The sequence below is a fragment of the Eleutherodactylus coqui genome, chromosome 5, assembly GCF_035609145.1.
Source record: "Eleutherodactylus coqui strain aEleCoq1 chromosome 5, aEleCoq1.hap1, whole genome shotgun sequence".
NCBI lineage: Eukaryota > Metazoa > Chordata > Amphibia > Anura > Eleutherodactylidae > Eleutherodactylus > Eleutherodactylus coqui.
In genome coordinates this window covers 16,257,588-16,270,410 of record NC_089841.1, presented here as the reverse complement: position 1 = coordinate 16,270,410, position 12,823 = coordinate 16,257,588, and the positions used below count along the sequence as shown (strand labels likewise).

General features: G+C 42.4%; 2 protein-coding genes across 3 annotated transcripts in view; both read right to left on the bottom strand.

Moving 5' to 3' along the window:
• Nucleotides 1-12,823, bottom strand: part of LOC136628705 (zinc finger protein 665-like) — an 841,644-nt gene that overhangs the window by 710,856 nt on the left and 117,965 nt on the right. The window lies entirely within an intron of this gene.
• LOC136629030 (gastrula zinc finger protein XlCGF26.1-like) overlaps nt 11,182-12,823 on the bottom strand; it is a 47,522-nt gene continuing 45,880 nt past the window's right edge. For both annotated transcript variants that reach the window (XM_066605151.1, XM_066605150.1), the window contains one exon: nt 11,182-12,595. In XM_066605151.1, the coding sequence (XP_066461248.1) occupies nt 11,508-12,595 (1,088 nt within the window). In that variant the 3' untranslated portion in view covers nt 11,182-11,507. The remainder of the gene's footprint in view (nt 12,596-12,823) is intronic.

The window sequence follows — 12,823 nt, the reverse complement described above, 5'->3', positions numbered from 1 at the left end:
CCTGTATGATTTTAGCGCTTCTTCGCTGCCTTGTTGCTTTAGTAGTTTGAACGCTTTCTTTTTTTCGTTTATTGCCCCTCTTACCATCTTGTCGAGCCACATTGGTTTCCTTTTAGTTGAGTTTCTTTTATTTTTAAAGGGAATGAACTGCTCACATGAGGTGATTAGGATCCTTTTAAACATTTCCCATTTGTCCTCTGTACTGATATTTTTGAGGATGTTGTCCCAATTAATGTTATCGATAGCAGTTCTGAGCTGATCAAATTTTGCTTTACTAAAGTTTAGTTTATTTGTCGCTCCCTGATAAGGCTTCCTATTGAATGACAGCTGGAAATTGATTATATTGTGGTCACTGTTCCCCAAGTGGCCCTCAACCTGCACCCCCTTTATACGTTCCGGTTTGTTAGTTAGTACTAGGTCCAGAATGGTCCTCCCTCTTGTTGGTTCCTGCACAGGTTGGTTCAGGTAATTGTCTTTAATTACTCTCAAGAACTTATCACCCCTGTGAGATTTGCAGGTTTCGTTCTCCCATGTTATATCCGGATAATTAAAGTCCCCCATTATAATTACTTTGTTGCGGTTTGACACCTCTTCTATCTGCCTTAATAGTAAGTTATCAGTTTCTTCTGTTGCTTTTGGTGGTCTATAGAAGACCCCTTTCAGGATTTTGTTATTTTTTCCCCCTGTATTTCTACCCACAGAGATTCCACATGTTCTTCTCCTACTCCTATATCCTCCCGTAGCCTCGGCTTCAAGTTCGATTTGACGTACAGACATACCCCTCCCCCTTTCTGGTTCCTTCGGTCCCTTCTGAAGAGATTGTACCCCTGCAAATTCACCGCCCAATCGCACTTATCATCAAGCCATGTTTCCGTAATTCCTACTATATCATAATTTTCATCAGTCATTCTCGCTTCAAGCTCACCCACTTTACCAATCAGACTTCTTGCATTCGTGGTCATACAATTTATATCGTTTTTTTTTAATTTTTTTTATTTGTTTTGTTGCTATTCGTACTAATGGCTGATCTATCAGTTCTAACTGTACTAACCCCACCCCCTGCTCGACCCCCATTCCCTTTGCTTGGACCCGGGTCGCTAGTTACACTGGCTACCCCACTATTTCTCATTTTACCCTCCCCCCCAGTCCCTAGTTTAAACACTCCTCCAGCCTTCTAGCCATCTTATCCCCCAGCACAGCTGCACCCTCCCCATTAAGATGCAGCACGTCCCTACGGTAGAGCCTGTAGCCGACAGCAAAGTCAGCCCAGTTCTCCAGGAACCCAAATCCTATTATTAGTATTGGTCAATAAATCTTAGCATGAGTAGCGACATCAATCTCCAGGTCACACCATGCTGGCATATTGTTAGCTGGTTAATCTTGAGTTAACCTCTTTCTCATCACATTAGCTATTTCTAGGGTCAAATATATGTGATTTTTGTTTTAATATATACGAACAAACCAATGACCCAGAGATAGCTAAGATAAGTGATAAGAGAGAAGTTAACTCAAGATTAACCAGCTAATAGTGTGTATATATAAACATTCTTGGGCAACTAGTGCTGATAACGTCAAGGTCATCAGTCTGGATTTTTTGTACTACTTCGGCAAGGCTAAGATATTGTGTCTAGAATGCTCTTAGTTAATGGAAAAACACAAGCATTATGATATAACAGACAGAAGCATACAAGATGGATACAAAAGACATAATGGATACATATTTACTGCTCTCATATATGGAGGAAGAAACACAAAATAGGATAAAATACAAGATTGTGGCTTCTCTTGAACCCTTGTGGAGATATTAGAACCACCAGCAAGTGTCTTTAACTAAATAGTTCACCACATCCAGTGATTCTACTACTTACTGATTTTTTTTGTCCTTTGGCGCACTTTAGCAAATCATTTCTATCTACTAAATCTTTTCCCCACATTAGTGAATTCATTTTAGTAAATTCTATTCTTTCATCTTAGTTTGGTAACACTAAAGCATGCATGATCTTCCCACAGTTAATCAACAAAAGTACAATTTAGGCAAAATGACCCCAAATGTAACAGGCTTCTAGAAACTATAACACACTATATAAAACCCAATAACGTTCATCAGTAACCTATATACAACTGAGCAAACAATAATAAGGAAAAACTGTTACATTCCATCTCCTCAATTCTGTAACCATGCACTACCCACAAGACAGCAAAAATGAGAAGAGTAAAGAATGTGCTATTTTGTAAGGACTGTGGATGTGGATCCACTGTGTCAACCTACCGGGTAGGTGAAGATCCGATACAGCACGGCTGACAGCCAACCCCAGCATAGGAGGTAAGATACCAGATAAACAGCCCCATATATAGATGGAAACTAGGGAAGGTATTTTGCCCCGAACTGATAACCAGGAGAAGGAGACCCTTGCCTACAAGCGGAGCACTCGTCCTGATAAGGACAACTCCACGGTCTTCCTTTTAGGCGGCTGACTAACCATGGCAGGCCAGAACACCTATAAGACAAAGATAGAACAACACCGGGAAGTAAAGAAACAGAGGAGAAACCAGCAGACAAGGATAAACAAAGAAGCAGACAATGAAAACAACAAACTACAGAGTACTTGAATGAAGAACACAGAGCACAAGCAGAATGCAAGGTAGCAAAGATAATTGCCGAAGCAGCAGCTGGACATGAAGTGAAGGTCACAAAACTCTCATCAACACTGCAGAAAGGCCTCAAAGGCCCAGGGACGCTATATAGGGTGGTGATTGGAAAAGGTGCATCAGCTGCACAGGCCTGTAGCTAATAATCCTAGGAGTGCTGGAAGAGAGTGAACGCAAGCTCAGGGAACAGACAGAATGGGACAACACCCATGTTTGCCAGACGACGAAGACCGTGTCTGAACAGTTCACCTAACATATGTTCCCCCCTTACGCCCTCTCTTCCACTTACTGGTTCTCCACAGAAATTCCTGAATCAGACATGGGACATAAATATTCTCAGATAGTTAACATGACCTCTCCTTTCCAATAGGTGAAAGGTTTTGTTCCTGACCTTTTTAACATCAAGAATATTTTTCACCTCGAAGATGTTCTCCTAACTAACCCAACTAGCACCTGTTTTGAGATTTTTGGAAAATCTATTGAGCACAAGTGGAGACTGTGGGAGATGGCCGATAGTTCACCATTTTGTCTGTATTTTCTGTATTTTTATCAACTGTGAAGATGCTGTATTGTTTTTTTTTTTCAAACCACATTTTAATTGAAGATTTTTGTTTAAACAAGGGGTAAAAACATACATCAGTTCACATTACAATTTTTAGCGGAGAAGAGACTGATAATATCCTCTTTGATGGATCTGAAGGCTTTTCCGCATATATTAACTAGCCAAGAAAACCAAATAAGGGGGAGACGTACTCGGGTGTTGGGGGTGGGGGAGGTGGGGAAGGGGGAGGGGTTAGGGAAGGAAGGAGGGATCGGGGGATGTGCCGACCAGTGAGGTGACCGTGTATGTCAGACGTAGGGGGTCGGAGGCACACTCCTGTTCATAGGGTGGGTACCTCCCAACTCCAACTCCTATCACTGTTGAGCAGCGCCTCGAGGGTGGGCCTGTGAGTCTAGTAGTGGGAGCTCCATTAGTCCTCCAACGCCCCAGGTTTCTTCTACAAGCCGGCTCTCATGTTCTTCCAGGGGCCCCAAGACTCTAGAAATCCGTCATGTGTGCCCCTCGACCAACTGACTAGTTCTTCTAGATTGCAGATCAAATCCACTTTGTCCCTCCATTGAATCAGGGAGGGAGGTTCCTTTTGGAGCCAAAGAAGAGGGATAAGTGCCTTAGCCACGTCGAGCGAGTAGATTTTGTTTTAGGGGGTGAAAGCAAGCAGAGGGCAGCCAGAGAAACAGTATCTCCAGGGTGATTGTAAAGTTGGGAAAAAGCTTGCAACATGTCACCTCAATCTCCCGCCAGAAAGGGATAACGATTGGGCATTCCCACCATATATGCAGATATGAGCCGGGTCCTGTCTCGCACCTCCAACACTTGTTATGAGTAGAGAGTTTGTGGTCGAGGAGCCATTAAGGCGTCCTGTACCAACGAACGAGTTTATAGTGTGCTTCTTGTGAGATAGTACAGGAGAAAAAGCCATAGGCCGTCTTTAGGATTAGATTAATGTCCTTCGTGGAAAGGTTAATATGTAGTTCTTTTTCCCAAGAGGTTATAAAGGTTGGTTTTGATGCTATATTGTTTTCTAATCAAATCCTCTGGGGGAAGGGAACATCGCCCCCCCCCCCCACCTCCACAAGAACTGACGGAGCAGTGCTTTGTGTCCATAAACTGGTCAAACTGGTTCTAACTGGCAGAAACCTATCTAGGAATGTCTTTGTCTTGGACAAGCAGAGAGGAGAAACAGGATGTTCTTCTCTCATGAGACCAAATTCAAGAATGAACTGAGCGTGCTCACCGAAATTCCTCCCAGATGGATTACATCACAAGCTACCTCACAAATACCTCCCTCTGAGAATGACCAATCAGAACGCTAAATAATGTAACTGTATCCTAAATTACCTAACTTCCTGTGTTGAAATTTTATTTAAACTTTACGTGCGTGAATAAAGACAGACTCTTTTGGGACACATGACGGTCAGACGTGTGGTCTTTGAAAGGCTCTCCAGGCCTGTACATTACTCCTATCTAATTTGGCACACACAGTATATCGGATAGCGAAAATTGCGCTAACAAGACATAGGAGTTGGGGATACGCAGGGTGGGTGGGAGTCGCAGCTGGTAACAAACAGAATGAATTCTCTCCAACACTTTAAACGGACCCTAACATCGTTTGAAGGAAAAACAAATTATATGTGTTAGGATGGCGCTCCTGAAGTTAAGAGCAAAATTACTTGAATAAGGATAGATAAAAATAGCAAATGTTGGACTCACCCGGTGAATAGTAGAGCCTGGATAGACTCCACTATCACCTCCACGTCCAAGTAGGCCTATAATAAATAGATTGCTGTGTTCCCCGCGCTTCGTCCAATCCAGAAGGGCTAAATCCGGAGAGCCGCTGAGTTGCTGGGTCTCACTATGTAGTGGGACCCACTATAAAGATAACTCCCAAACATTATACAAAAAAACAGTGCTCCTTGTAGGAAGAATTACTCCAGGGAACAGATGTATTCCATAAAAGAAAATCGCTCCTTTATTATAAAACTAGCGTACCCGTCGCGCGTTGCTGCGAAGACAGACATACATACATACTACGTTTTTATATATCTAGATGACGGCAGCAGCGACCACTGAGGTTTACCGCTGGGGTATGTCACTCTTATTACTAATGGGGGGAGTGTCACTATTATTACTGCTGTGGGATGTCACTATTATCGCTGGGGTGAAGGTGTCACTATTACCGCTGGGGTATGTGTACATGTGGCAGAAATGGGCAGGGCTCTTTCAGAATAGACCGGGTGCAGATTTTGACTGCTTTTTAGATGCGGAAATGCTGCAGAATTTTCCACAGAAATCTCCGCTGAGGACATTCTGCAGTATTTCCGCGTCCAAAAAGCAGTCAGAATCTGCACCCGGTCTATTCTGAAACAGCCGTGTCCTTTTTAGAACGACGGGGGTAAAATCATACGTTGTGATAAGCCCCGCCCCCTGACGTGTTGGCACTTTGCGATACATAAGTGGGTTTTGGGTTGTAGTTTGGGCACTCGGTCCCTAAAAGGTTCGCCATCACTGGCCTAGTACATGTTTGCCCACTTCCAACTCCAATGGAGACTGACTGTAAATGGCTGGCGTGCTCTAGTATTTATGGTTTCAAGCTGTACGTGTCATTGCATACAGTCTATCTATCTATCTATCTATCTATCTATCTATCTATCTATCTATCTATCTATCAGGGTTATTGCATACAGTCTATCTATCTATCTATCTATCTATCTATCTATCTATCTATCTATCAGGGTTATTGCATACAGTCTATCTATCTATCTATCTATCTATCTATGACATCAGGAAATGAGAGAATTAGATTTTGTAGGCCGCTGCTTCCCCCTTGCGGGCTGAATAAAATAGCCGTTGGGTGGAACATACAATTTATCCGGCTGCTGTGGCTTCTTAGGAAGATATCCTAGTACTTGTTTACCCACTTCCAACTCCAATGGTAATTGGCTGTCGTGCTCTAGTGGTTCCAAGCTGTACGTGTCATAATAGAGCCTTAATGACATCACAATGCAGCTTTATAGAACATGTTGGGGCATGTTCAAGGGCGTCCGATGTTGATGACATCAGTGATGACATCACAATAGCAGGTGGCTTACTTATTCGATCTACGTGGGGGGGGGCGTAACTTTCGACGACGCTCGCGCGCCATTTATCGTAGGATATTTGTACTATGCCTATAATCTTCCCAGGAGTGTACTTAACAACTTCCCAAAGTTTCATGGCGATCGGATGAATGGTGTAGTAGCGCATAAAGGACAAACAGACACGCAGACACGCAGACAGACATACATTCAATTTTATATATATAGACAAGCATCACTGTGCAACGCGTTTCGTCGTTACTTATCAATGGTTCACTTATCATATTTAAAAAGTGGCTATCTCCCTGTATGAGTTATTTGATGTTCAAGAAGTTGTGAGTTTTTGAACATGAAAATGCTTTCCTCTGTGAGATCCTTGATGTGGAGTTAGAGCTGACTTATGGATAAATCACTTTTCTGACTGTGCAAGAAAATGGCTTGTATCTATCTTTATAAATTCACTGATGGCTAACCAAATTTGATTTCAGTGTAAAACATTTTCCACAATTGGAATAAGGAAGTCATTTCTCTCCTGTGTGAATTCTCTGATGTCTAACAAGATGTTCTTTTTGTTTAAAACATTTCTCACATTCAGTACAAGTAAAAGGCTTCGCTCCTGTGTGAATTCTCTGATGTGAAACAAGATTTGATTTCACTGTAAAACATTTCTCACACTTAGTACAAGTAAAAGGCTTCGCTCCTGTGTGAATTCTCTGATGTGCAACAAGAGATGGTTTCAATGTAAAACATTTCCCACATTCAGAACAAGAAAATGGCTTCTGCCCTGTGTGAAGTCTCTGATGTGTGACAAGAGTTGCTTTCCTTGTAAAAGATTTCCCACATTCTGAACAAGAAAATGGCTTCTGCCCCGTGTGAAGTCTCTGATGTGTGACAAGAGTTGCTTTCTGAGTAAAGCATTTCTCACATTCTGAACAAGAAAATGGTTTGTCCCCGTGTGACTCCTCATATGTATAACAAGATGTGATTTTACTGTGAAACATTTCCCACATTCTGAACATGAATATGGCTTCTCTCCTGTGTGACTCCGTGTATGTGTAATAAGATATGATTTTGCTGTAAAACATTTCCCACATTCTGGACATGAATATGGCTTCTTCACTGTGTGAGCTCGTCGATATTTTCCCCTTCTGTGACTTTTCTTCTGCTTATCAGTTTGTGATGGAACACACTGTATAAGAGGAGCAGATGACTGATCTCTGCTGTGAAGGGCTGAGGGGATGTCTGGGATAACGGCAGGCTCTTCATATGCTTCTTGTGTGATACCACAATCTTCTGCTTTACAACTGGCAGCTATTATACATCCCTCTGAACTCCCAGTACCGTCATCTGCAAATAATGAAACTAATTTTACTATTTTCTGAATAATATGAAGCTTAAAAAATATATATTGCTATTTTATAACTACAATATACATATGTCCAAACAAATTACAAGTCATGTAGCAAAATGTAATTAATAACCAAGAACAGATCACAATCAGTAGCTGCTGATGTTAGCCAACAACAGTGGTGTGGCACAAATGTAGGCAGAATACTTGACTGCTATGGGGCTCAAAGCCAAATGGACAGCCTACCTGTTCCATGGCTGACTCATCAGGCCCTCTTTAAGAGTCTGCAAAAGATACACAAATCTCATTGTCCACAATAGTCCGGCCCATCTGGATGCTGCTCTTCTTAGTGCAGAAGCTAATTTCAACCTCTATCTGCTAGTACTTTACAGAGAGTAGGATAGACAATAGGAATCAGCTTCTGCACTGAGGAAAGCTTAAAGGGGTTGTCTCGCGAAAGCAAGTGGGTCTATACACTTCTGTATGGCCATATTAATGCACTTTGTAATATACATCGTGCATGAATTATGAGCCATACAGAAGTTATTCACTTACCTGCTCCGTTGCTAGCGTCCCCGTCGCCATGGCTCCGTCTAATTTTGCTGTCTTCTGGCGTTTTTAGACGCGCTTGCGCTGTGCGGTCTTCTGCCTGGTGAATGGGGCCGCTCGTGCCGGAGAGCTGGTCCCGCGTCGTCATCGTATCTCCGCCCCGTCACGTGTGCCGATTCCAGCCAATCAGGAGGCTGGAATTGGCAATGGACCGCACAGAGCCCACGGTGCACCATGGGAGAAGACCCGCGGTGCATCGTGGGTGAAGATCCCGGCAGCCATCTTGGAGAAGGAAGAAAGAAGTCGCAGAGCGGGGATTCGGGTAAGTAATATATATATATATATTTTTTTTTTTTAAACCCATCCCTTGGGTTTGTCTCTTGCCAAACTAGGGGCCTATTGAAAAAAAAAAACGTTTCTGCGCGAGACAACCCCTTTAATGTGGACCAGGAAGACTATGAGTGACAAAGAGACTTGCTCCACCTCTGCGGATGTTCGTTGGAGGAGCATACACAGAGCGGGCACTATACATTTCAGGGGTTGGAGTAAACACTGTATGCTTTATAGGCCACAGAGGGGGCACTGTAAGTTTAAAGGGCCAAATCGGGGGAAATATTACCTTTTAGGGCCACAGAGCGGTATTAAGTTATTGGCAAGTAGGAAGTGTAGGAAGAGACAAGTGGTGTCTGGAGGAAATCATCATGGCGGTCTGCACCCAGTAAAGATGGGCAGCACCAATTAGAGAAGATGCCACTTGTGATCATTAGAGGTAAATATATAGTGATAGTGATAATAGTGCAGATGTGGAGGGGTGATCGGTTATAGTGACTGTGGTCTGCTTTCTTCTTCCTATACTGGTGGCTGTGTACTGGCGTTTGGCTGGCAAGATCCGCAGCAATGGCCAACGCATGGCATGATAAATGAGTGGTGTTGCGGAATAGGTTTACTATTTCTACTAATTTGTTCGTGATGCCAGTGCTTTACAGCACGACATGTAGTGGGTGAAGACAATAATAAATAAGGCACACCAAACCAGGGTTTAGTAAGATAAATGTAATTATTTATTATTTTTCTTTTATGATAGAGATTATTGCAGAAATTTACTTGGTGTACAGTATAGTCAATCTACAGCGATTAGAGATGAGCGAGCATCCTCGTTTAGAGCAATTACTCGAACAAGCATCACTTTTTTCGAGTAACTGCCTACTTGGGGCGAAAAGATTCGAAGGGCCCCGGGGGGCAGCGGAGTGAGGGGGATTCACTGCCAGAGGGGCCTCCTGACATAAACAGCCTCCCTGAAAATATTGATAATGGATGGCGTATGGCAAGGGGTTTTTGGTGGTACTTATTCCCCTTCGGGTGATCGCAAACTCTTTTTTCCCAGGGATCAGCGCTGTCACTCTGCTGCAGCAGCTGCAACTCGCCACAGCATCTGGTGACACTCCTGACAGGAATACGCAGGGCTCTGGACTCCTTCGACATCCCAACAGCTTTCACTGCCACTAACCCTCTCCTCACTATGCCACAACTGCGTCCCTATGAAAACTCCTACAGGCAAGCTCCACTGTACTGCCATCTTTCACTAAAACTGACCAACAGATTATGACTAGTCTATGGACACTCTTTCTAATACTAGCACTGACTGCTCTGCTGCACTCACTAACTGATCTATCTCACTATTTCCCTTCCATCTCTCTATTCTTATGCCGGCTTCTACACTCTGCATTCACTGCACTCTCTAGTACATTAAATATCTTCTCTGTCTAGCAGATGACTCACTGACTGACTAACATCAGTTTCTCTCTTTTCACAGGGACATCTGACCTGACTCCTATTTTGTACTCCTCTGACTCCTCTCCTGACTGAACTAACCTCTCCCTCCGGTCTCTTTCTATGACCTGTACCAACGATCCAGTTAATAGTGTGGTACTTGTGAGATGATGCAGGAGGAAAAGCCAAAGGCAGTCTTTAGGATTAGATTAATTTCCTTCGTGGAATGGTTAATACATAGTTCTTTTTCCCAGGAGGTTATAAAGGTTGGTGTTGATGCTATATTGTTTTCTAATCAAATCCTCTGGGGGAAGGGAACATCGCCCCCCCCCCCACCTCCACCTCCACAAGAACTGACGGAGCAGTGCTTTGTGTCCATAAACTGGTCAAACTGGTTCTAACTGGCAGGAACCTATCTAGGAATGTCTTTGTCTTGGACAAGCAGAGAGGAGAAACAGGATGTTCTTCTCTCATGAGACCAAATTCAAGAATGAACTGAGCGTGCTCACTGAAGTTCCTCCCAGATGGATGACATCACAAGCTACCTCACAAATACCTCCCTCTGAGAATGACCTATCAGCTCACTAAATAATGTAACTGTATCCTAAATTACTTCACTTCCTGTGTTGAAATTTTATTTAAACTTTACGTGCGTGAATAAAGACAGACTCTTTTGGGACACATGATGGTCAGACGTGTGGTCTTTGAAAGGCTCTGTACATTACTCCTATCTAATTTGGCACGCACAGTATATCGGATAGCGAAAATTGCGCTAACAAGACATAGGAGTTGGGGATACGCAGGGCGGGTGGGAGTCGCAGCTGGTAACAAACAGAATGAATTCTCTCCAACACTTTAAACAGACCCTAACATCGTGGGGCGAGCTTATAAGACAGAACTTTCAGCCTTATATGTTTGAAGGAAAAACAAATTATATGTGTTAGGATGGCGCTCCTGAAGTTAAGAGCAAAATTGCTTGAATAAGGATAGATAAAAATAGCAAATGTTGGACTCACCCGGTGAATAGTAGAGCCTGGATAGACTCCACTATCACCTCCACGTCCAAGTAGGCCTATAATAAATAGATTGCTGTGTTCCCCGCGCTTCGTCCAATCCAGAAGGGCTAAATCCGGAGAGCCGCTGAGTTGCTGGGTCTCACTATGTAGTGGGACCCACTATAAAAATAACTCCCAAACATTATAGAAGAATTACTCCAGGGAACGGATGTATTCCATGAAAGAAAATCGCTCCTTTATTATAAAACAAGCATCACTGTGCAACGCGTTTCGTCGTTACTTATCAATGGATCACTTATCATATTTAAAAAGTGGCTATCTCCCTGTATGAGTTATTTGATGTTCAAGAAGTTGTGAGTTTTTGAACATGAAAATGCTTTCCTCTGTGAGATCCTTGATGTGGAGTTAGAGCTGACTTATGGATAAATCACTTTTCTGACTGTGCAAGAAAATGGCTCGTATCTATCTTTATAAATTCACTGATGGCTAACCAGATTTAATTTCAGTGTAAAACATTTTCCACAATTGGAATAAGGAAGTCACTTCTCTCCCGTGTGAATTCTCTGATGTCTAACAAGAAGTGATTTCATTGTAAAACATTTCTCACATTCAGTACAAGTAAAAAGGTTCGCTTCTGTGTGAATTCTCTGATGTGCAACAAGAGATGGTTTCAATGTAAAACATTTCCCACATTCAGAACAAGAAAATGGCTTCTCCCCTGTGTGAAGTCTCTGATGTGTGACAAGAGTTGCTTTCCTTGTAAAAGATTTCCCACATTCAGAACAAGAAAATGGCTTCTCCCCTGTGTGAAGTCTCTGATGTGTGACAAGAGTTGCTTTCCTTGTAAAAGATTTCCCACATTCTGAACAAGAAAATGGCTTCTCCCCTGTGTGAATTCTCTTATGTATAACAAGTTCTGATTTTCTTGTAAAAGATTTCCCACATTCTGAACAAGAAAATGGCTTCTGCCCTGTGTGAATTCTCTCATGTTTAACAAGATCTGATTTATTTGTCACACATTTCCCACATTCTGAACAAGGAAATGGCTTCTCCCCTGTGTGAATTCTCTGATGTCTAACAAGTTCTGATTTACTTGTCACACATTTCCCACATTCTAAACAAGAAAATGGCTTCTGCCCTGTGTGAATTCTCTCATGTTTAACAAGATCTGATTTACTTGTCACACATTTCCCACATTCTGAACAAGAAAATGGCTTCTCCCCTGTGTGAATTCTCTGATGTGTAACAAAATTAGCTTTCTGAGTAAAGCATTTCTCACATTCTGAACAAGAAAATGGTTTGTCCCCCGTGTGACTCCTCATATGTATAACAAGATTTGATTTTGCTGTGAAACATTTCCCACATTCTGAACATGAATATGGCTTCTTCACTGTGTGAGCTCGTTGATATTTTCCCCTTCTGTGACTTTTCTTCTGCTTATCAGTCTGTGCTGGAACACACTGTATAAGAGGAGCAGATGACTGATCTTTCTGATCTTTGCTGTGAAGGGCTGAGGGGATCTTTGGGATAACGGCAGCTTCTTCATATGCTTCTTGTGTGATATCACAATCTTCTGCTTTACAATCTGCAGCTATTATACATCCCTCTGAACTCCCAGTACCGTCATCTGCAAAGAATGAAACTAATTTTACTATTTTCTGAATAATATGAAGCTTAAAAAATGTATATTGCTATTTTATAACATTACAATATACATATGTCCAAACAAATTACAAGTCATGTAGCAAAATGTAATTAGTAACCAAGAACAGATCACAATCAGTAGCTGCTGATGTTAGCCAACAACAGTGGTGTGGCACAAATGTAGGCAGAATACTTGACTGCTATGGGGCTC